Source organism: Sander vitreus, chromosome 1 (genome assembly GCF_031162955.1).
Source record: "Sander vitreus isolate 19-12246 chromosome 1, sanVit1, whole genome shotgun sequence".
Lineage (NCBI taxonomy): Eukaryota > Metazoa > Chordata > Actinopteri > Perciformes > Percidae > Sander > Sander vitreus.
The window spans coordinates 31,332,613-31,358,838 of record NC_135855.1 but is presented as its reverse complement, the minus strand read 5'-3'; the positions used below and the strand labels follow the sequence as shown (position 1 = coordinate 31,358,838).

General features: G+C 40.4%; 1 protein-coding gene across 1 annotated transcript in view; it reads right to left on the bottom strand.

Moving 5' to 3' along the window:
* insyn1 (inhibitory synaptic factor 1) overlaps positions 1-25,761 on the bottom strand; it is a 56,260-nt gene extending 30,499 nt beyond the window's left edge. Inside the window, exons 1-2 of the mRNA XM_078258042.1 lie at positions 25,350-25,761; positions 23,152-24,790 (exon numbers count right to left, since the gene is read on the bottom strand). Coding sequence (XP_078114168.1) covers positions 23,152-23,295 — 144 coding nt within the window. The 5' untranslated portion in view covers positions 23,296-24,790; positions 25,350-25,761. The remainder of the gene's footprint in view (positions 1-23,151; positions 24,791-25,349) is intronic.
* Positions 25,762-26,226: the final 465 nt, after the last annotated feature.

Sequence of the window (26,226 nt, the reverse complement as noted above, 5' to 3'; positions counted from 1 at the left end):
TGATCCCAAACACACCACCTGGGAAATGAAGGAGTGGCTTCGTAAGAAGCATTTCAAGAAATAGAAAATCTTTGGAGGGAGTTGAAAGTCTGTGTTGCCCAGCGACAGCCTCAAAACATCACTGCTCTAGAGGTGTAAAATACCAGCAACAGTGTGTGAAAACCTTGTGAAGACTTACAGAAAATGTTTGACCTCTGTCATTGTCAACAAAGGGTATATAACAAAGTATTGAGATGAACTTTTGTTATTGACCAAATACTTATTTTCCATTATAATTTGCAAATAAATTCATTAAAAATCCTACAATGTGATTTTCTGGATTTCTTTTTCTCATTTTGTCTCTCATAGTTGAAGTGTACCTATGATGAAAATTACAGGCGTCTCTCATCTTTTTAAGTGGGAGAACTTGCACAATTGGTGGCTGACTAAATACTTTTTTGCCCCACTGTATTTGAAACACTGCCGATTTTGCAGGTTTTCCCACTTACAAAGTATGTAGAAGTATGTAATTTTATCATAGGTACTCTTCAACTGTGAGTGGCAGAATCTAAAACAAAAATCCAGAAAATCACATTGTATGATTTTTAAGTAATTCATTTGCATGTTATTGCATGACATAAGTATTTGATACATCAGAAAAGCAGAACTTAATATTTGGTACAGAAACCTTTGTTTGCAATTACAGAGATCATATGTTTCCTGTAGTTCTTGACCAGGTTTGCACACACTGCAGCAGGGATTTTGGCCCACTCCTCCATACAGACCTTCTCCAGATCCTTCAGGTTTCGGGGCTGTCGCTGGGCAATACGGACTTTCAGCTCCCTCCAAAGAGGAGTCCTGTCCCCTTTGCAGAAAAGCATCCCCCAAGAATGATGTTTCCACCTCCATGCTTCACGGTTGGGATGGTGTTCTTGGGGTTGTACTCATCCTTCTTCTTCCTCCAAACATGGCGAGTGGAGTTTAGACCAAAAAGCTCTATTTTTGTCTCATCAGACCACATGACCTTCTCCCATTCCTCCTCTGGATCATCCAGATGGTCATTGGCAAACTTCAGACAGGGCCTGGACATGCGCTGGCTTGAGCAGGGGGACCTTGTGTGCGCTGCAGGATTTTAATCCATGACGGCGTAGTTTGTTACTAATGGTTTTCTTTGAGACTGTGGTCTCAGCTCTCTTCAGGTCATTGACCAGGTCCTTCCGTGTAGTTGAAGCTGATCCCTCACCTTCCTCATGATCATTGATGCCCCACGAGGTGAGATCTTGCATGGAGCCCCAGACCGAGGGAGATTGACCGTCATCTTGAACTTCTTCCATTTTCTAATAATTGCGCCAGCAGTTGTTGCCTTCTCACCAAGCTGCTTGCCTATTGTCCTGTAGCCCATCCCAGCCTTGTGCAGGTCTACAATTTTATCCCTGATGTCCTTACACAGCTATCTGGTCTTGGCCATTGTGGAGAGGTTGGAGTCTGTTTGAGTGTGTGGACAGGTGTCTTTTATACAGGTAACAAGTTCAAACAGGTGCAGTTAATACAGGTAATGAGTGGAGAACAGGAGGGCTTCTTAAAGAAAAACTAACAGGTCTGTGAGAGCCGGGATTCTTACTGGTTGGTAGGTGAGCAAATACTTATGTCATGCAATGAAATGCAAATTAATTATTTAAAAATGATACAATGTGATTTTCTGGATTTTTGTTTTAGATTCCGTCTCTCACAGTTGAAGTGTACCTAAGATACAAATTACAGACCTCTACATGCTTTGTAAGAAAACCTGCAAATCCGGCAGTGTATCAAATACTTGTTCTCCCCACTGTATATATATATATATATATATATATATATATATATATGTAGTATATATATATATATGTATGTGTGTGTATATATATATATAGTGTGTATATATATATATATATATGTATATATATATGTATATGTGTGTATATATGTATATGTGTATATATATATATATATATGTGTGTGTATATATATATATGTGTGTATATATATATATATATATATGTGTGTATATATATATATGTATATATATATGTGTATATATATATATATGTGTGTGTATATATATATATATATATGTGTTATCAAAATAACGCGTTCATTTCGATTAATTAATCTGAGAAAAAATAACGCGTTAAAAAAATTAACGCAGATTAATCCATTCCATATTAACGTTTGCATACAGACGAAAATCTGGTGCCACTGATATGTCTGCGCTTCTCTCTGATGCGCTGAAACAGACGTTACAGGAAACACAAACCCCGCTGCATGTGACGCTAGTTAACACTATACTCAACAGCATCTAACGTTAGCCTACCACTAGCTAGTAGCTGGATTAAACATGGTTAAAATGCTGACAGCTAACGCTAAACGGTGTAAAGTACTGTGTTTTACTGTAGAGGTTTCAACACCGGTATGTAACAATCTGCAGCTGCCATCGGAGAAACAACACAGACTATGCGTTCAATGAAACTGGTAAACTACAGCCTCATGGTGCATTTGAAGTTATTATAAATGTCCTTTTCCTATCTGGTTGTTGTTTTTGTCGTTCAACAGCAATTTACTAGTGAAATAAGTTATTGTTATTGTTATACATTATTATTAAATCATTTAATTTTGACCATATGGCCTTAGCAATAAACAAGCCGTTCTTTAATGTCACCAACTGTTCTTTAGTACCCTTTTTTTTTCTTTTCTTTTTTTACTTTCTTAAAAAGTATCGGTTCAGGCACTGTTAATTATGTATGCGATTAATTTTGATTAATTAATCACAGAGTATGTAATTAATTAGATAAAAAATTTTAATCGATTGACAGCCCTAATATATATGTATAATGTTACTGATTTCAACGGCATTTAAAATACGATTAACGAAAATATTCGTTATTGAAAAATTTAATTTAACGATTGCAAATGGCTTATAATAATCACAATCATTTTCCATTATCACAGTGGGTGTACTTAATGCACTTCTGGCAGATTCTTAAAGTTACAGTGGGATGAAAAACTATTTTTTTCATTTTGTATGCTAATTTTCCATGTAAAAACATTTGCAATAAATGCCCCCTAAGTGCTCTTTAACTAAAGGCTCTGGTGGTTTTAAATCAAAATCCAAATAGAATACTAATTTAGTTATTGTACTGTAAGTCTGGAAAATTGTATGCTGCACCTTTATCCCATACAAAAATATGTGTCTCTTCCTAACCGATATTACATTAAACATATTTCTGAATGATGGTCTGCCCTAATATTCTGTATCAACTAAAAATACTGAACACAAACTTTGGGAAGCAAGAGGCTCTCTTTACTAGTTGGTGTATTGTAAATTTAAAGGCATTTGTAGTTTTTTTATGTAGGCAGTGCCCTTGGTTTTTTTCTGCCTTTCTTCATAATTTAGACCTAAAGAAAAAACAGTTCCCTTTAAAGCGTATGTGACACCACAAATTTAGCTACTCGCAGCCCATTTAATATCGCTTCCATTTAGGTCATAGCAGATGTCATTGACTAAATGTAGACCAAAGCTATTTTTGGTTGTTACAAATGACTCTGCAAAGCAATAGTGACGCAAGACAGATGGATTTGATGCTTCTTGGGCTTGTGAAATTACAGCATCAGTTAAAAATAAGGGAGTTCTAAAAAAAAAAATAATAATAATACAAGCACACAGATGGATAAAGAGAAATATTTCATCCTCCTTCATGAACTGCATATTACAAATATGCTTTGGCTAACAGCCGCTCTAGTCAGCTTGCAGTGCAGATGCAGGAATGACAGGTGTTAAATAGCTAGATCTGTCGATTGTCGTGCATCTGCGACTGACTCCAGCTCTGAAAAAGAAGTGTTGTCTGCAGGCCAAGAGATAAGCCTTCTCTCTATCTGTCTGTTCCTCTTTTCTTTTTCTCCATCTCTCCATGGCTCCTCCTCTCTCCTACTCTCTTTCACCCTGCCTCTGTCTCTTCCTCCTTCTCGACATCATCTCTAGGACCCCCCACACACACACACACACACACACACAAAGACACCTGTACAGACTGCGACAGACATTGGATGCCCTGCTGCTATACCCTTGTCCTATTTGTTTTGTGCTGACAAAAGCCACCCCACAAACCCAACTATGGATGACCTAGGTGTCTTCACCCTCACCTGACTCTGAAAGTCCTGACTATGGGCAAACCACTCCATCAAGCTCCCCTCATTGCCTCATGAACAGCTGATTCTAGGAGTTATAATTTCAGCTATGACCGTGATAGCCACTGTGGAGGTCATCATTGCAGCTCCACCTCTGCTTATCTCCCCCACCTGCTTTCTTCTAATCCATGTCAATGGCTCTGAAGCCAAACTAGGACAGGCTTTTGACATTAGGTCAATTAGTTACGTAGTTTGCCTTTTGGCAAGTCACAGATGCACACCGAATTGGTTATAAACCTCAAGTTCCAAACTGGGCATGAGGATTTAGCTCTGTTGGGGTTCATTGCAATCATGATCAACCTTAGTCCTTATGATAGTCCTTAGTCGCACACAAATTGCAATACTTTTTTCTTCACTGGACTGCACTCTGTATTCAACCATTGAAACTATATTTTACATAAAGATATTTACAAAAAATTCAAGGACAGCGGAATGGATTTATAATCAAGTTATAGCAACTTGAAAAAACAAATCAGTCCATCTGTTCCCATCTGAAAATTCATTCTCAGTATCTCTATCACATTCATTCTCAGTATCTCTATCAACCATCTCATTTCCAGTGAATGTGTGCTCACTCACTGGGGGCCTCACAAATGTGAGTCATAGTTTAATTGAGGACAGTGGAGTGGCTTTACTTGTCAGACTCTACAGCTATTTCATACTTTCCTTACCACACACAACATCCAAATATGGATGTTTGTGTTGAAGTGAATGTTCTGTATGCATGTGCATTATTTGCGGCTGTATATGTGAGTCAGTGTGGACTAACATGAGTATGCCTTGCATAATGGATTAACTACGTAACTGTGGGCTTTATTGAATATATCTGTATATATATATATATATATATATATATATATATATATATATATATATATATATATATATATATATCTGTGTATCTGTATAGTGTATTTTTGTGTGAGTGATGGAAGCACTACTTACATTAAGTCATTATTCATTTCAATCAATCTTAGAGTGTATGACCTCACAGAGTTGTAAGCCTCAGTGTCCAGGGTCAAGCCACCACTAAAATCAATGGGATCTGTCTTTAAAATGGCTTTTTGTGTTGATCTTTATCTTGAATTAATTAAATAAATCATACGGTCGACTTGTGATTACACTACAATTACAAAATGAATTATTGTTGTTAGGATTACCCTTTGTTCTGTTGTTTAAGGACATCCTATACATCAGAAATTATAAGACCTCACGCATAATGAACATATTTTCTAGGAGGGCCTAAAATCAAACAAACTGAATGGTTGTATTTAGGGCTGCAACTAACAATTATTTCTATTAACAATTCATCTGCAGATTGTTCTTTGGATTAGTCAATTTTGTGTTTGGTCTGTACAACATCTGAAAAGAGTGGACAATACCCACCACAAATTCCCAAAGCTCAAAACGATGTTATCTTATTCATTTTTTTGCAGCAGTCCAAAACCAGGGCTCGACGCCAACTTTTTTTCCGAGGAGCATGTGTGCTCCTAAGTTTAAAAATGTAGGAGTGCATAAAGAATTTTAGGGGCGCGATGAAAATGTATCAAATAATGTTTTTCTTTTAATAAAAGGAATACGAGGAGACAATATGTAATATATTTACTGTATTTAATAAAGAAATTACCAAAATATGTCATCAGATATTAAGGAAACATGCTAAGCTGAAATACTGTCTTCTCTGACAATAATGCTAAAGCCAGTATTTTCTCTGTGTGTTGTTGTCAACTGCCCCTTTTGACACCAGGGTTGCCAGACATGAAACGCAAATACGCAAAAACAACAGCCTGCAGCAATGGTAGTAGCAACCAAACAAACTGGATTAACTGAGAGAGATTCATTCTACCTGACCAAAAATAAGTCAGCATTTTTCTTAACAGTTGCATAACCAGAGACGTGGTAAAACACGGGTAAATATTGGAGATGCATTTAAAAGATGAAGACAGCTTAGAGCCCAAAAGGACACTAAGTTGTCTAATTTCCCTCTAAACAGGTAAGCATTAAGCTTCATTAATTTATATATATTAATTTAGTTGCGGCTTAAAAGATCAGCAGCAATGAGGAAGAAGTTGAAATAATATGAGCTTTAAACCCAGCGCTTGGCAACAATTCCAAGGGTAGCGCTTCCTCTGTCTCCACCGCTATCCCTGTAGGAAAACAATGGCACAGCCTTTTTTGCAGGATGGTAGGGGAAGACTCATGAATATTCATTAGGGAACTCATCCCTGATTGGGTAACCATGACATTCTTACCCTAACCATAACCAATCCCACTCCTCTTGCCTAAACATAACCAATCCCACCAGAGCAGGCAATGAGTACTAGCCATTCAGAGGGAGAGTAGAGCGGGTTCTTCCCCTACCATCCTGCAAAAAAAAAATTTGCAGCCAGGGCAGAGCAGTTTAGGCAGCTTTACGTGTACTGGGGACGGCAGAGAGCAACATGCTCTGCAATTTTTTCAGGTAACAGGGAAAGCATGGCTGATAAAGTGCTTGCAACTGTGGTTGTTTTTCAAAACACCATGCAGACAACGCTCGCTGCAGTTCTGCAACATAATGTGACGAGCCGAGAGCCGCCGCTCTGAGACACGCAGTATCATGTGCTCCAGTAAAGACAAATTAAAACTAAATGTAGCGAAGTTCATGGGAACTACTGGAGGCCACAACTGCAAAAAACAGCAAGTATGAAAATACCCTAACGTTAGGTTATTAGCACACGTGTTCCTTTACAGTTCGTACACATCTTTAGTCACAAATGCGAGTGAAACAGTTGCACTGTCGAGCCCTGCCAAAACCCAAACATATTTGATTAAAATACAATGTAAGACAAAATCAACAAATTCTCACATAAAATAGATAGTTGTAAAACTAGTTAAAGAGGCAAATGGTAATGTCTGGGCTGTTAGCATTTTGAGACCCTTGATTAGATCACTGTTTTTATAACCATGCAGTCATCTGACAACAGAAACGGCTTCCCACAGGCCTCCCACCTGTGATCATTGACGATTATGTTTACCGGAGCAGAAACAATAAGAAAGTAGCCACGAGTCAGTGTGTCCATGTGATTTTACAAACAAGAGTCTACAGTATGACAACTTAAATAATAATACAGAACACATGTTTTTATATATATATATATATATATATATATGGTTGGGTAGTAATGGATTACATGTAATCTGGATTACGTAATCAGATTACAAAAATCAAGTTACTATAATCATGTTAGATTTCAATAAAAAAATGAAATCAGATTCATCAGTTACATTGTTGAGGATTACCTGATTATATTTTATCATGCAAACAATGCTACTTTTTTTTATGATATTTTTTTGATGACTACTGGTATGTTTTAATTTGACAAGCCGTTAATTTGCTTGTCCACTAGATGTCACTATCATCCAATTGCCTGTGTAGTTTCTTGACAAGAAAAAGGTTCAAATCAAAACTCAAGATGGAGGATCTGTTGATGTCGAAAGACAGACCCGTTTCAGTTGGGAAAAATGCGTTTACTAGTTGGCAACATCGGCAACTAGGGACAAGCAAGACCCTTCACTGCCTTAATGAGTTTTCAAAGGTGAGGAGGTTGTTTCTTAAATATAACACCATCTTACCCTCGAGTGCACCTGTTGAACGGCTCTTCAGCCATGACGTCAACATCCTTACCCCCCATAGGAACCGCTTGACAGATGAACATTTTGTACAAGTGCTCAGGTTGCGACAGAAAACTTGTTTCTGTTGCCTTTGATTAATGTGCTTTGAAAAATTAGACGTGTTGAGGAAATAATAATAAAAACAATGCTAGTATGTTGAAAAAAGAACATGTTCAGTTTTTAGACTGTTTTAAGATATGTTTACACTTATTTTGAGATTTTGAAAGATATGTTGTGGATATGTTATGAGAAACGTTCAGATAGAGAAATATGAGAAAATATAGAAAAATGTTTTAGGAATGTTTTTAGTTTTAAACATTCAATATGATGTGAGAAAAGAGTTAAAACAGATTGATATGAGGATATGTACTGAGAAATGGATATGTTCAGAGTAAATAAAGTACTTAGTAATAAATATAACGTTTTTAGTTAATAACGTTTTTAGTTAGTTCACACAGGAATGCTTTAATGAGAGCAAAACTATTTGTTACATTTAATGAAATAATAAAGAGAAAAATAAAATGAGAATTCATTGATCAATTCTGTAGCGGTGTCTTTTACTTAAGGTGCATATTTATTGAAGTGATCTAAGAGTAATTCTAAAGTAATCAGATTACGTTACATGTTTTGGGTAATCCAACTGATTATGTTACTGATTACAAAAGGTGCCATGTAATCTGACCCAACCCTATATATATATATATATATGTATATGTATATATACATATATATATGTATATATATATATATATATATATATATGTATATATATGTATATATATATGACAGCCCTAATATATATATATATATATATATATATTAGGGCTGTCAAACGATTACATTTTCTTAATTGCGATTAATCGTTGAATTTCTATAGTTAATCGTGATTAATCTCATGTTTTATCACATGATTAAAATAATTTTGCATTTCAGAACTGTTTTTAAGTACATATTAACAATGGAAAGCCATTCTTACCAGTGTATCTTGATTGGGAATCAAATGAATGCAAAGAAAGTGACTTTATGAACTTGATTTTAAGATTTGTATTTGTTTATTATATATTTAATCTAGTCACACATTTAAATTTAACAACAACTTTGAATGCACCACGAGGCTGTAAATTACCAGTTTCAATGAACGCACCGTCTGTGTTTTTCCGACAACAGCAGCTGCAGATTGTTACATCCCGGTGTCAGAATCCTCTACAGTGAAATACAGACACACTTTACACCGTTTAGCGTTAGCTGTCAGCATTGTTAACAACCGTGTTTAATCCAGCTACTAGCTAGCGGTAGGCTAACGTTAGCTGCTGTCGAGTGTAGTGTTAACTAGCGTCATGTGCAGCAATGTTTCTGTTGCCTGTAACGTCTGTTTCAGAGCATCAGAGAGAAGTGCAGGCATATCAGTGGCACCAGAATGAGGCACCAAAATACGCGTTGCTATTCCAGCAGCAGCAGGATGTGTTACGAGGAAGTACGGCACAATAGTAGCCTGTTAGGCATGACGCAAAGCCGAGTGAAGTGAAAATAAATTAATAAATGGCGGCATGCAATTAATACGATTACAAAATTTAACGCATTATAAAATTATATAAAAAGTAAGGACATTCGTGTTTGGTAGATTATTTATCTGTAGTAACAATGCTTTTTGGCAATAAATCTTATACCGCTGGAAAGCCTCTTTAGTTCCCTTTCAAATTGTGCCCCATTTGTAAGGAACATGCATTTGTGGGATGAGCAGCAGCGCTGAGTATGAAAAGTTTGCCAAATCTTCTCTGCCAATGCCAAACAGCTTATTCTGCCATTGACTCGTTTGGAGTTTGGTGGATTGGACGATTCTGCCTATGGCAGTTGGATCGTAGGTTCAAAGTGTGGAGAAGATGCGGAGAATGCTATTCTGATTGCTGCACCGATAGAGTAACACCTTTTGGTGGAGGCAGTGTGATGGTGTAGGGCGGCATCTCCCTCACTGGAAAAACAAGGCTTGTCATCATTGGAGGCAATCTCAATGCAGAGAGATATAAAGATGAGATTCTGCAACCAGTGGCAATCCCATATCTCCACAGTCTTGGACCGAACTCTATCCTCCAAGATGACAACGCTCGCCCCCACAGGGCAGGGTTTATCAGAGACTACCTTCAGAATGTGGGAGTGGAGAGGATGGAATGGCCTGCCAGCAGTCCTGACCTCAACCCCATTGAACACTTGTGGCATCAGCTTGGGCGTGCTGTTCGTGCCAGAGTGACCAACACAACCACGTTGGCTGACTTGCGACAAATGCTGGTTGAAGAATGGGACGCCATCCCACAGCAGTGTGTTACCAGGCTGGTGACCAGCATGAGGAGGAGGTGTCAGGCTGTTGTGGCTGTGTATGGTTCTTCCACACACTACTGAGGCTCCTGTTTGTGAAATGAATAAATTGTTAAATTGCCAATATGTCTTGTTTCTTCAAACTTCAATCATCCAATCCACCAAATGAGTCAATGGCAGAATAAGCTGTTTGGCATTGGCAGAGAAGATTTGGCAAATTTTTCATGGCCGCAACCCACATACTCAGCGCTGCTGCTCATCCCACAAATGCATGTTCCTTACAAATGGGGCACCATTTCAAAGGGAACTAAACAGGCTTCCCAACGGTATAAGATTTATTGCCAAAAAGCATTATTATGACAGAGAAATAATCTACCAAACACAAATTTCCTTACTTTTTGTGCTAAGTTTATTTTATTTAGTACTGGTCAAAAGTTTTGACACACTTTCTCATTTAAGGGAATTTAGCAAATTGGCCAAATTTGATTCCCCCCCCCCCTAAAAATATAGGGAATTGGTTGGAACTCCAACATGTTGGAAACAAAGAGACAATCCAAAAAGTTATTAACCTTGGGAATTTGCTAATGCATGTTAGAAAAAGGTTTTTCCAATCTGCTTTTTGCATAATCATAATTAGGATTTTTCTCTCTAATCAGAATATGCTGCACACAATCTGCCACAGCCCACATCAACCTGCAGTCCCATACCCAGTTAATATCCTTGAGAATAACAGCAGACCAAAAAGTCTGATTGTTATTCACCCTTGTAGACCTTGCTGTATTGTCTACTTTGCATAAAAGTCAGAAATGGCAATAAACTGTCAACTGCACAGGTGACTGTGCAGATGACAAAAAATATTAATCACCCAAACAGTTTGACACGTTCCGTCCCCGTCTGCTCTTAGCTGTGAGTCTGAATAATTAGCCTGTCCTCTGTCTGTGCCTCTTTCATCTTGCCCTGCCCTGCATTAGATGGCGCGTTGTCATGCTATTGACAATGACAGTGGTGGCAGCCATCCATGCCGTGCCACCGGCAGAGTGTGAGCTGCCAGTGCGAGCGAGCGAGAGAGAGAGAGAGAGAGAGAGAGAGAGCGAGAGAGCGAGAGAGCGAGAGAGAGAAAGAGAGAGAGAGAGAGAGAGAGAAAGAGAGAGAGAGAGAGAGAGAGAGAGAGAGAGAGAGAGAGAGAGAGAGAGAGCTCTCTGAAGATGCTCAACAGGGTTGATTGTATGACAAACGTCACTTATAAGCTGAGCAAAAAGCAGAAACACAACTACCGCTGACTTTTTACTGGAAGCACAACGCCAATGATCATGGCAAACTTATTCACCTGCAATCTCAACACCGGCTTCACCAACACTTACTGACACTATCCTTGCTCAATACTTGATAGGCGGCCATCTCCAATGAAATCGAACACCACCAGCCCAATTTGCAAGCCAACAACTAACCACCTAGCCAAAACACAGCTGAACTTCATTCTTCATAATCGCACTAAATGTTTTCTAAAATACATTAACAAAACTAAAATGTTTCAATGATTTGTCCTCCCTCATACTGAATGACTGATGAAGACTTTAAATGTGTCAAACTACAAGCACCCATTGATTCTGCAAGAAAGGCTAAATGTAACTCTATATAAGTGTTTAAATTATGACAAATTTTAGATTCCTTTTTTTAATTTCAATTCATTGGACCGCCACAATAAAGTGACACATGCTCTAGCATTTTACAATAAAGAACTTTGTGGAAAAACTGATAACCTTTCAACTGTACACAATGATATAAACTATTGTTACTACCCTTTTAGCTGCTGATGTAGCAGTTGTGTACTCTTATTTCCTGATGATTAACACAGGATAACAGTTACAGTAGTTCTCCACAGTTCAGCCAGTCTCACACGGAATGCATGGAGACTCCACAGGCACACTCCCAAAGTTTTTCTCTATACAATTTTTAAGATATAACACAAAAAGTACCTGATGAGCAACACAGGATAACAGTTACAGTAGTTCTCCAGAGTTCAGCCAGTCTCACACGGAATGCTAAAACAAATAAGAATGTAGTGAATTTAAGCTAAAATGAAGCTAGCAAAAATGTTACATGTTGACAACAAATGAAGGGAAAAACACAATTTAAAACAACCCGGTCTCACGCCAGTTTGTGAAATGGTCATGTTATTTTGATTTATTGATTTGTGTAGAGGTCACGATTTTCTCGTTTATTTCGTGTACAGGTCACGATTTTCGAACGTGACCATTTCACGAAATGCCATGCCACTGGGCTGCTCTGGGAGACGCAACAATGGGGAAATGAAATGCCACAACGGGGAAATGAAACGCCACAACAGGGAAACGAAACGCCACACACCAGCGACAACAACGGGACGGACCGCCACACGCGGGACGCGATCCCCGGGCGCAGGGACCGGCCACACGCGGGACACGATCCACGGTCTCTGTGGCGAGCAACAACGGGGAAATGAAACGGCAGACGCCGGCCACAATAACGGGACAGTTGTGGTTAGGAAAAGAAGAACGGGGAAAGGAACCGTCACACGCAGGACACGCCGATAACAACGGGATGGTTGTGGTTAGGAAAAGAAGAACGCGGAAAGGAACTGCAACACACAGGGCGCGATCCCCGGTCTCCAGGGTGAAAGTCCTGTGTTGTTTGACCCATCCACCACCCTGACCAATGTCCCTGCGTGGATTTTTGCCTTATCAATACTACTTGCTACCTTAATCGTTCTGTGATCACGAAATATGCTTCCCATTGAAATACATTACTTTAAAATTCGTGCTGCATTTACTCAAGTAACTGAATGCTGAAGATAAATGAATACAAAACACAGTTTTACCGATAAGAAGGTGATTCAAATAAATATAACGGCGCTAATGTTAAGGCAGCTTACCATGGAGATGCCACATGCACACTATAAATAAATTTCGGGGTGCACTGCTCAAGTCTGCAGTGGCACAGCAGAGGCCCCACCTATACGCGCAACCAGGTCTCCATGGCAACCACTTTTACTTCTACAATAAATCTCCTGAAAATAAACTAATTTAAAACAAGATAAAAATCTGTATGAAACGAGACAGTTAACAGTATAAAAATAAGTTGATGACTGATAATAAATCATATAAAATGTATTTTGAAATGAATACACAGTGACAGTGATTACAAGTGAAATCATTAACTCGCTACATTGACATTAACTAGCAAATGAAGAAGCCAAACATCATTCTATTGTTCAGGAACTTTCTTTAAAATGCAGAACAAACTACAAGATTTGCATCGTTCAAATATTAATAAAAGTTGAATGTTCATAGCACTAAGAATAGGGTGACCAGATTTTCCGGAACTAAAACCGGGACACTTTGCGCATGACCGTAGTGCTCGTGCACGCACACGCTTTTTAACATGAACATGTGCCAGCCCAGGTCAGACATAGACACAGACAGATTAGACACAATTTTGCCAACAGCACACCAAGGCCTAATGCTCACAACATAATGGGGTATCTCAGTTAATATTCATGAATTTTCTAGTCATATAAATTGTCTTTTCAGGAAACGGTGACCTGTAGTAAGTAGCAGGAGGTGATTGGGAAGTAACCTACTACAGCAATCAGAATGAGAAAATTAGATTTTTATTTCATACTTTCCAGAAATAATAATAACTGAACTGTACGTATCGGGAAGTAATGCAATCATCATGAAAACAAATTATTAGTGAATATTTTTTCAAGAAATAGCCAATCCCTACTGTCATTGTCGATCTACCGAAACGGTATTTTGTCGACTTACACAGAACCTAGCGACAGAACAGATGATGAAGTGCTATGAAGCTTTATGTCGGATACAAATTTCTAGTGATAATTGTAGTTGTTTCCTCTTGATACTCTGTAATAATGTCAGCTTTCTTTGACCCTGATCACGTCATTGACCTGAATTGCATTGTCGATCTCGAACGAAGGGGAAGTTAAAATCGAATATGAACTGAATATCAAACATCCAGCCAACTTCACAGCGCTTAAAAAGCAACAGATAAAAAGAGGCATTGCAACAATATTTACAAATACATTGCGCTGGCTGCACAGATTATGCAGACACACACACACACACACACACACACACACACACACACACACACACACACACACAAATTGTTAAAATCATGTGCTGGACGCTTTATTAGTCTTTCTACATGGGTTTAGTTAATGATCGGGCTATAATAAGACCATGTCGGCTATGTAATGTAATTTCATAGTGGTTGGTGTAAACCGGGACATTTTAGCGTCCCGAAAGGCTTTTGTCGGGACTCAGGACACGCAACTCAAAATCTGGACTGTCCAGGTCAAACCGGGACGTCTGGTCACCCTAACTAAGAAACCACCTGTGAGTTATCTGTGAAAATCTGCTTGACGTGGATGGACATGCTATGTGCATAAACTTGAACGTTTTTTAAGGCCAGAGGATACAGATGCTCAGTTGTGTGCCATCTGAGTTCAGCTATTTCTGCTGGTTAAACCTGAACAATCTCATTGAAAACTGGGTTGATTTATGATGCATCACAGACTACGGCTAAAAATAAATGGAAGGACAAAAAAGCCTCCTGATGATCCCTCAGTATAACACAGTTCCAAAGATTGTAGCCGGATTAAGCTGCTATACTGGTGAGTGAATTGGCCCACGCTGCTCCGAGCACTTTCACAGGCTATGGAAATTGACGAAAACATAGCATCGCTTCACATTATTTATATTTCTCATTATTTCTTATGTGCATCTGTACTCTTGGTAAAAAAATCAGTATCCACACCAGGTGAAAGAGACAGTCTGACGGCCTAATGGAGAGCAAGCTGTCCCTCTGCGTACAGTATGCTTTGACACAATGAAATGATGTAGCTATTCTCGGAGGCTGCTTGTGCACTTCGATGGATGCCATTTTTCACACCATTAACTACAGCCTACTGGTTTTATTCACAGCACAGAGATAGGCCAAAACAATCCTAAACACGCCCACGAACGAGCACAATTGCAACAATTGATCTAAGCTGTTCTACCCAGTCTGTCGCAATTCTGTGCAGCTGGAAAAACCATTATCTCCATCCACCCTTCGTCTCTCTCTCTCTCTCTCTCTCTCTCTCTCTCTCTTGCACATATTCTCTGTCTATCTTTTCCTTGCCCTTAACTCAATTTTTCATCCTATTCAGCTTTATTCTTGCCTAGGGACACGCAAAAGGGTTCATGGCTGAATTACAAACATGCATGGTAAAATTTGTATCTGTAACTAGCCCACAGGAGGCATGTTAGTTAAAAAAATCAATGAGCAAGACGAGTGCAATTTTTGAGTGTTTACCTCAGCAGAGGTCTAACCTAAAGCCCTCATTACAGTCGATGCTGAGTGCAGAGTTCGTGCAGGGAGGCAGAGCTCAAAGGGCCAGCTAATCCAGTGGGTCTTGGGCTAGTCAATATGCTGGGCCTGCATCCTAAAGAACCTGAAGCTCCATAGCAGAGCTAGGTAAAAGAGGCTTGGGGGAATGCTTTGCGTGGTGCCGTTTTATTCTCTCCATAGCTCTCAAGGTTAGATGCCACTAAAGTCGTAACCTGTTGTTTAAGGCTACTCCCTCCCTCCTTACTTGTACTGCTTACTTTGTAATATGGGATCTAGGAATTAAATTATGATGTTGATGTCAGGCTAGTCTTGGTAAAATAATCAGCTAAATGCACAAGATGTTTAACATCCTTTCCTTTCATTAAAGGAAAGTGATGGGCTGCATTTGAATCAGATCTTCCGTTAGACAATAGGGTCACCATGACGTTTTTGTACCAGAAAACATTAGCATGACTGGGGCCAAGTCAGAATTAATTTTAAATCAGTTCAACCAAGAGATGATCTGACAGAAGCAGTATTTCATCAGACCTGAGAATGATTGAGATTCATTCCAAGTGACGTGTATGTGGAGCTCAGCTCAAGGCAGCAACACAGGTGTTGAGATGGCAGGGTATTTTATGCTCAGCAAAGAATAGATAAGGCTTGAGGTACCTTGTTCTTGTTGTTTTCCTGAGCAAAGAGAACTCCGCTTGAGGCACATCACCAAGTTTAATTTAGGAATTTAATTTCCACACACAAAAGAGGTCAGACAAGGAGGAACAAATTGACAGACACAGCAGGCGGGTACTTGTCATTTCTTCCAAATGGCTTTTAATGAGAAGAAACCCTTTGGCCCAGGTATGTCAGGTTGAAGAGTACTTTCCTGTTTGAATGGTTAAGCTTTCAGTGTTGCCCACCTAGTGTTGTTGGAGCTGGTCGACATGTTCACAGGACGTATAGACTGGGCCAAAGCCTGCATCAATCTGAAGTAAATTCACTCTCTGGTGGAATAACAGACTGGGCCATCCTCAATGGAAACCACTTGGCTGTGGTCAGCTGGGCAGTGAACCCACAGCACTGGTGGCCAAGTCAAAATGGTTGCTTTGTGGGAAATGATCCACCAGGACACAGCTTTGTGACTGATTGTAATTTCTGAATGTAGGCATTCATTTGGACAAACACAAATAACCAATATCCTGCCAAGATCATGTGATATTCAGCCACACCTAGTCATCATCAACTGTTGAATTAAACTAGGTTTGTATTTATAATGTAATAGACACACTTCTTTGTGAGATGTACTTGTTTTCCTCATATTTTTCCCAACTCTGTGGCTATAAAGATTGATCTACCTACATTGCGGTAAAGATTTATCCCAAGTATTAGATTGGGAGAACATCTGGAATTTGTAAATACTTTCTGTAAGTACTTACTAATATATTACTATAATATTAACTAAAATATTATATTCTATTGTATTACATGCCTCTGCAGTGACACATTTACCCTACAGCAATTAACAAATTTCCCAATATCTTTGCTATTCCCTTTAACAAAATATTCGTAATCGGATGAACTATTTCATAGAGAGTGTGTTTACCAGCGTGGTTTATATTGTTTTACTCCCCGAGTGAAAGTGATAGTGATTACTGAAGTCCCCCTCATGGTTCAATGTTGAAATATTCTTGCTAGGCAGGTTGCTGCTCCCTGCCCTGCTCAGCAGCAGCATCAGCAGGGGGAAACACACAGTGAGGAAATGATATGGCCCCTACAGAAAAGAAATGGCTCTTTGATTTTGGTTTTGGTCTCCCTTGGGCTGCCTCTGGGTTTGGAACAGATTTGGTTCAGTGCTGAGCGCGGAGCTTCAGCAGAGGGGGAACTATGGTTACCCCCTTGACGTTGATGTGTCATAACTGGTTTCATTCTTGATAAAGAGACGCCACTGGCTGGCTGATCTGGGGCCAGCTGTTTGGAAACCCTCACTCTTGACACCAAGCTTTAACAATGCAGCATTTAAAGATGCCTTAGACATAAAAAAAAAAGCACCGCACTGTAGCCTTTCCGATCGAATCATTCACATGGCAGTTTTCTTTGACAGACTCCATTTTAGCACAAATGCCCTGATTTGACAGCCATGCCAACAGGATCATGTGGATGATATTGGGAGATGAATAGAATATGAATAGACCACCCCATTTCTTTAATGTAAGGTTAAATAAGATGTGCTGCTCCTGCAGATTTAGTGGTAGGCTAAGCTTGTCGAGCACACAGCTGACTGTTTGTTCTAAAAAGAAGCAAAACCTTAAAGTCCTGCTGCTGCTGCTATTTACAGGTGATCTTCAGTAGATCAAACGCGTTCATGAAACACTTTCAAAAATCCATTATGTGGTTCTAAAACTGCATGGTAGCCAGTCTCATTAATAACGCTGTTACTCAGGACTTAATTCCTAAAAAGCTGACATTTGGAGGATGCAGTTTTTACCTGACACTAGTGTTTTCCTGCTGCCTCCCTCCTGTGCCGAAACAGTAAGCCAGTCTCCTGCATTACGACGAGCATGTGCAGACAACTACTGCAAGGCTGACTGATAGTGGCCAGCATCCTGGACGTGCTGTACTCTGCTACTGATAATTGCTCTTTGTCCAGCTTATATTCACTCCTCTCATCTGGAGCTTTAGTTCTACGAGTCCTGATTGCCTTCCTGTGTTCATTTGTCTTGAGCCATGCACAGACGTGCAACATCATCTGCTCGTGGTAGGATTCTGCATAATAACTACATCCACATAATAACAGTCCATCATTTCCTTTTGGTTCCATATAAAGATGTGTAGCTCACTGCCAATCTCCCCTCTCAATGCCACTGCATCTTCTCCCCAGTCTTTTTTCTTTTTGTGCGCTTCATTAAATTCTTTCAATTTACCAGTCTGTATGTCTCTAATAACCAACATGAGTGCACTCCTACATTTGTGTTTCCTTAGTTCCCCTTCTTTCTGTGAAATTCAGTTTGAGCAAAAGGAACAACTCAACATGAGCAATTTCAGAGGTTGCTTTGCATCCTCTTTGGTGTCATTATTTTCCCTTGCTTATCCTCAGACTTCTATGTCCAAGGTTGAAATGATACCTAAATGAAATATTTCCTCTGGAGTTGCCACTCCTGCGAGTGTTATTATTACAAATAGAGTAGTTTATCAGTATATTACCTTCCAATGTCCTTCCTTTAGATCCTTTTCATTTTGCCTGCCATGACATGTGTAATGGGATTCACAAGTAAGACAGGCTGCATTTTACTGTAATATGGTTTTGAAGGGAGCAATCTTGAAAAACTGTGTGCTCGGTTACATTTGTCTTTGACATGTAAAGGAGATTTATTGTCTGAGACTGTAACTGTGATGCTTAAATTAGAACAATCTCTCTAATAAAACAGCTTCATGTATACAACTTTCATATAGATTTGTTCAGTATAATACTGTAAATGCATAGTTTTAGAGACAGCCTATAATGAAATGTCTTTATTTGCTAGCTTGGGGGTTCTGTAGGTAGCCCCATGGCATGGGTTGCTAAATATCTGTAGATAAAACACCTTCAGCCACAGAGCCAAATTAACTTAATATTAGGGCTGTCAAAATAACAATTTCAATAATAATAATTTCTATTAATTAATCTGAGAAAAAATAACGTGTTAAAAAAATAACGCAGATTAATCCATTCCATATTGAAGTTTGACCCAGAGCCGTTCTAGCCACCATTCAACTGTAAAATGAAGGAGGGAGATGAGAATGCGCTGCCTGGGTCATTGATTTGAACATTTACTTATAAAAATCTTCTTCCTGAGTAGGGTTGGGTACCGAAATCCGGTGCTAATACGGCACAAGTGCCTTCACGACCTGTCTCTACCAGACCGAATAGCAACGCGGATTTCGGCGCCTCATTTCGGTGCCACTGATATGTCTGCGCTTCTCTCGGATGCTCTGAATACGGACGTTACAGGCAACAGAAACACCGCTGCACGTGACGCTTGTTAACACTATACTCAACAGCAGCTAACCTTAGCCTACCGCTAGCTAGTAGCTGGATTAAACATGGTTAAAATGCTGACAGCTAACGCTAAACGGTGTAAAGTGTGACTGTATTTTACTGTAGAGGATTCCAAAACCGGGATGTAACAATCTGCAGCTGCCATGTCGGAAAGACACAGATGGTTCAATGAAACTGGTAACCTAGAGCCTCGTGGTGCATTCAAAGTTGTTGTTAAAGGCCCTTTTCCCATCTGGTGGTTGTTTTTCTCATTCAACAGCAATTTACTGGTGAAATAAGGTATTGTTATAGTTATTACATTATTATTAAATCATTTAATTTTGACCATATGGCCTAGCAATGAACAAGCCGTTCTTTAATGTTGCCGACTGTTGTTTAGTACCCTTCTTTTTTTTTTACTTTCTTAAAAAGTATCGGTTAAGGCACCGGGCAAAAATTATGTATGTAATTAATTTAGATTAATTAATCACAGAGTATGTAATTAATTAGATTAATTTTTAATTGATTGACAGCCCTACTTAATATATTGGAGTGCATCTGTGGAATTAAGATATTACCGCTTTACCTGGTAAAATACAAAACCAGCATTAAATTACTTAGAGACCAGAATACTAGAATGGTTAAAACTGCTCTACTCTGTGAAGATTTGACAAACAACAAAAAGTCTCACATACATAAATGGAAATTTCCGTGGTATTGCTTTTTAATTACCATTCATTATTGCTCATTTCTCAGGCTCCCTCAAAATGGCTGTTTGCTGAGCATTTTCAAGAGAAATAAGCATGCAGAATATGAGATTATTAAAGGTAGGTTTTTACTATTGTACTGTTCAAGTTTCTGAATGCCATGCACTTGGCACCCAGGAACAAAAATCCCCATTTACATGACAGAGATTAAAGTTTAATGTAGGTTCACCACAGAGTTGTATTAAACTGCACTGAGTGCTGTTTATGGTCCAAACTCACGATGAATTCTGGCAGACAAGAAAGTAAGACCAATTGATGACCCCTTTTTAAGACTTTTTTTCATTTCTGAGGAAAGCAAGCCAATTTGAGGTAGAATCAGTGGGGGTGAAGGTCTGCCTAAAAGGGCAGTTCTCGTTATTTTCTGTCTTAGTTTCCTATAATTTATATCCTGTTCACTGTGTTCAGTATGTATCCACTTTGGTCACAGGTGCTTGTCCAATACCACATTGTGCTGTAAGTCATTCGGGATGTATCATTCCCATGTTTGAAAAATCTGAAATCTGCAACAATATTCAAATTTCCCTTCCCTGAACTTCTCACGAACAAAGCTAAGCAAATCAATTTATAAAATGCATTTAAACAATTTTCTGTCACCTACTTTTTATGTAAGATTCCTCTGAGGCCTTGTTAAAAAAGTAATTGGGGTTTTACATATTTATTCAATTAAAAACTGGTAAACTTTGTAAACAATTTAAAATGTAGTGATGAAAGTATTATTTCCTGCACTTTCATCGCCTAAAAGAACAAAATCTGCAGAACATACATTTGTTTATGGTTAATGCATAAGCCACAAAGACCAGATGTCGAACATTTGACTAGAAAATCTCCCAAATGTTCTCATTTTAATTAATGTAGAGGTAAGGACTACATGGTATAAATAAAGACTGCAAAATGCAATGTACGCATCTTTGAGGCATTGAAAAATCTGAAAATTGAATGTAGGCCGATTCTATTGCAGTGTTACTAATCATGTGTTGAAATTAAGACTTTTTGAATTCACCTTTTGACCTATTGGCAAAATGACATTGTACATGTGTGATATTGAGCAATGAAAACAGTACTGTGAAATAAGCATTGTAACAGACAAGTAACTTCCTAATTTCTGGGCAGCTACGTGCTTTGGAGTGTCAGCTTTGACTCCTCAGAGCACTGCAGTATCTCCAGTTCCCCAAAGACCTTGTGGGCTATAATCAGTCATTACTGCTCCTGCACTGAGTTATTTATTTCACTACATTCACATGGCAATTCATCATTTATTTATGTGACAGTTGTTATCTATTATGTTGTTCCTTTCATGTGGCCAAGAATGAGAGATTTTATGGAACATTAGGCTTCCATGCATCTGATGGCGCTACACTGATTCTGTTTCTTCATCTCCCTTTGATTCCGTCTGCAGTCTCACAGGTCAGTTAATTGCAGGATATTGATACCAGAATTATGACTGCCACTGCAGCTAATATGATTCCTTAGCCATTTCAATATGTGGGATTGTGCTCTCCCAATAAAAAATGACATTTGAGCCACTGTGCAGAGCCCTCCCTAATGGGGTCTGGGATAAGAATGGTAATATGCGTTGGAGCTGGCAGAGGCACAGGCCGTGTTTTTGTTTATAAATAGCTCCAGCCAGCATTATTTCACTTGCAGTTGTCCCATAATAATCAATCACTCCTGTGCGCAGGCCGGCTTCTCCTGCTCACCAGAGGGAAGGTGCACTGTGAGCTGTGCCCTTGCACCTCCAACTGTGCAAGTACATAAAGTAGAGCGTGGTGAGTGGGACAGAGCTAGGAGTCAGGGAGAAAAGGGGGTGTGTTGTGGGGGGGGGATCCTGTGCGGTGATGGAGTGAGTTATGGCAGTTGTACCCTGGCTGTTCTAAACCCTCCTCCTCCTTTAGGTCATTACATGCACTAACATCCACCATTTCACTTCTTCAATACATTTCAAAACACACACACATAAACTCCCTCTGAATCCCTGATCAGACGCAAGTGGGAGGCTAATCATGTGATATACTTGGAGGATGTGGGATGGGTCAGCCACAACTGTTTGCTCAGGTTTCATTTGTCTCTGTCGCTCTATCTGCCTTTGTCTCTTTCTTTGGAGGAGCTTTGCGGGAAGAGCCCACAGCTTTGAGGACACTGCAGGGGAAGATCCAAAAGATATGATGCGGGCCATTTTGTACTCTCACACACATGAACAGATGTGCTCTGATCATCAGCCATCACACACACACATTTGTTTAGTCCATATACTTGTAGATGCATGTCAGAGCACATGCACAGTATCTCTCTTTGCTGATCCTTGGTCAAACTGTGTACTGTACACACAGACATTCACACACACAAATCGTCCAGTGTTTCCATGGCAGTTGCGAAAAATACAGTTGGAATCCAGCTGATTTTTAACAAAATGGTTATATAACTATTGTGGCGCTAAGTCTTGTAACTTATCTAAGCCTGCCCCTGTGTTTCCTTTTAGCCTGGCTTTGCTGCTTTTCAACAGCACTTCACATCTACTGTAGCTCCCACAAGACACCACTGAACACAAGAAGGGCATTTGTAATTGGCGATAAGCAATTGTTCATTGGAAATGGAAGACAGCCTTGCTGTGGTTGTAATCAACAATATCATCCTGCTACAAAACAAAAAAGTGAGATCTCATCACTTTCAAATCTTAATCAAAATCTCCATGCTGCAAAATATTATTTTACACTTAATTAAATGCAGCCTACTTGAGAAGCACACCCATCTGGCACCCACATTCTCTCCCCGCCTCCGTCTCTTCCTCCCCTTGTTCCTCTCTAAATCCCCACAGAAGCCTGATAAGCTTTTCAACCTCACCTCCCGGAGTTCCTTGGCCACATCCTTGAGCTCTTTCAGAATTCCGTCCAGCTGGTCAATCACCATCTTCATGTGGCTGCGGATGCGTTCTCTCGGGCTGGGGGTCTCAGAGGTGTCCCGGGCCGGAGCACTGCTGAGGGACATCCTTTACAGGGCGACGTGGGGCCAGTGGCCAACAGGCTGAGGGCGTGGGGGAGCCGAGTCGGGGTCCATGTCTTTGGCTACAAGGAGCCGCAGTGCTACTGATCCGAACAGGGGCCCCGGCCACGCAGGGAGACCTCAACATCTTAAAAGCACCTGGGCAGCCAAAACACCTTGCCTCGCCCGCACACTCGGCACAGGGTCACACTCTGACATCCATGCCCTCTGGTAGATGCTTCCAATGAAGAGAAAATAAGCATGGGAAAAGTCAAACGCTGTAAATCCATGGAAAAGGAAGAGGAAAAAACACATGGGCTAAAGCTGGTATGAAACTCTTACATAATCATGTTGGGCCAACTAATGTGTCAGTGTGTACGTTTGAAATTGTTCCCGAGGAGGTGCTATTTAAAAAACCTGTCTATACAGTGAAGAGACTTGTTCCCTTTTCCACTTGTCCTCTACAACCTTTTTAACTTTTAACACAGCGACATAATGGCAGGCTAACATACAAAAGTGAAAGCAGAAAAGGGGTTCATATGAACCCTTTTATAGAGAAAGCTATCCAACATAGATTTAAAAAAAAAAAAAAAATAGAACTCCCAGCAGTGGCTCAATTTTTGAAATGATCGTGTTCTACATTATTGGTGGCCAGCAGGGACAAGGCTTTCTTTCTAAATATAGTCTTTCAGTAAGGGCAACTGTCTTTTAAGAGGGAAAGCACAGATCCTGTTTGGAGAAAGGGGATATTCCTTTGTGCTGTGTGGTGTTTCCCCCTCCAGGAAAAATAAAAAGATTCTCAGTAGAAACTCACATCAAAATAAACTTTGCTCCACATCCATTTTCTTTGCAGATGATGACTTAATCATGTTGTCCTTCATTTCTCGTCTATGAAAGGGAGGAAGGTAGGTGTGTGTCTTTTTTACAGAGCGTCCAATCTCCCCCAAAGCAGGGCTTATTCCAGGTGGCGTGGGATCAGAATGAATTGATTTCCAAGCCAGCGGAACGTGACCTGTGATGAGAATTTGTAGAGGGATAACAAAAAAATCATGGTGTCGGTGAGACACAGTTACAAGGGGGCTGGAAGGCGAATGAGCACCTTCTCCTGGAATTTGGGTGGCAGCTTGTCTTATGCAACAGCGCTCTCCAAGTCCTCTCAAAAAACACTGACCCACAGCAGTCCACAGGGGTGTGCCCAAAAACCAAGGGAGCAGAAACAGAAAAAGGATTCTCTTCTCTTCTTCAGTTGTTGCTAAGGGAACCCGGTCTGCCTCCTTGTGCTGTGATTGGATAATTATTTTACTTCTTATCCGTGTAGTGTATGTTTTCTCTGTGGACTCTTTTCAGAGAGGCAGAGAGCTCAGTGCCATCCAGCAGGAAGAGATAAATCCCATGAAAGCTTCCCAGAGGGGACCCAGAGAAAAACCAGGGGGGAGAGCTTCTCGCCAAATCCAGGGCGATGCCACTGCCACGGGGTGCGCTGGCCAATCACACATGGCACCTGGACAGATGAGAAGAAAAGCAATCACTTATTCTCTCATGTCTCCTCCTTTTTATTCCTCATTCTTTCTCTAAGTCATTGCAGCATAAACCATGAACAACAATAGAGTGAAAGAGACCCTGATATGGATGGGAATTAACTGCGTTGATGATTTTTAGCTGCTGTCAAAATGCATCTCTTGCTTCAGCAGCACTTGCCTCACCTCCACACAAACACATGCAAACACGCACGCCAGAACACACACCTACTCACCTTTCCTGTGCATCACTTTGCTGTTGCTATGCCCAGAGCTCACTGTCCACGCACAGCAGGATCATTCAAGCTACACACAACCTGCTGGTTCTTTAGCAGTCCCTCTGTCGCACACACTAACATCTTCTCCTCTCGCCGCTTTGCTGTTCTCTCTCCCTCTTTTTATCTCTCTGTCTCACACACATTCACACTCACGCTCTCTCTCCCTGACATACACACACACACACACACCCACCCACACACACATACTCACACACACACACACACACACACACACACACACACAGAGTTCTCTCCCCCTACTTACTGTCTTGACAGAGAGAGAAGCTTCTGTCAGCAGGGTTATTTCACTCTGAGGCTGTGGCTCATCAGAGGAGTAGAAGTGGAGGATGAAGCTGTGGAGGAGGAGGAGGCAGGAGGCATGAGATGGGAACGATGAATGGCCCTGATAGCACTCTGAGAAGAGAGAGAGGAGGCTGAAGATGACTAAGAGCCCAAGCCGCGAGGAGAGCTACTGTTTCGGATTGTGATGCTGCCGCGGCCGCTACCATTACTCAGATAACTGTGCTGCCGAAAACCGTCACCAGTCAGCATTTGCCTGCACCGGGAGGCAGCAGACACAACGGCTGAGCTGCTGCTGTAAAAAAAAAGGAGCTGTGTGATTCCTATGACAGCCTCTCCCTCGCTGCCTATCCGCCTGTTTTCGTCTCTCTCTCTCTCCCCCCTTTCTGTCACTCTTGCTCTTGCTCTTTCTCTTTCTCCGTCCCCGTCTCTCTGCCCCTGCGCCCTCACTGTGTCCTCGCTGACTGCCGGATGAAGGGAAGCTGATGCCAGAGTTTATCGTGGGGCTCAGGCTCCTGCCAGGACCACTCGGCTGTTCTGCTCGGCTATGTGAAGGAGGGGTTTGGTGCTTTAAAGGCACAGTGTATCCTCCTCTGCCTCGCTGCTATCCTGTCTTCTCCTCTCTGCTGGCGTCCACACTCCCTCACTTTTACCTCTCACACTGCCTATCTAGCCTTTGTCACAGGTCTATCAAGGGTGTTATTGCTCTCTTAAATCAAGATGAAGTTCTCTTATGCCTCCAGCCAAGCAGTCTCTGGAGACGGGGTGTTCAAAAATCCCTGGCTTTTACATAATTAATATACAAAGCAGGTTGGTGTTTGATGACCTCATCTGACAGAAAT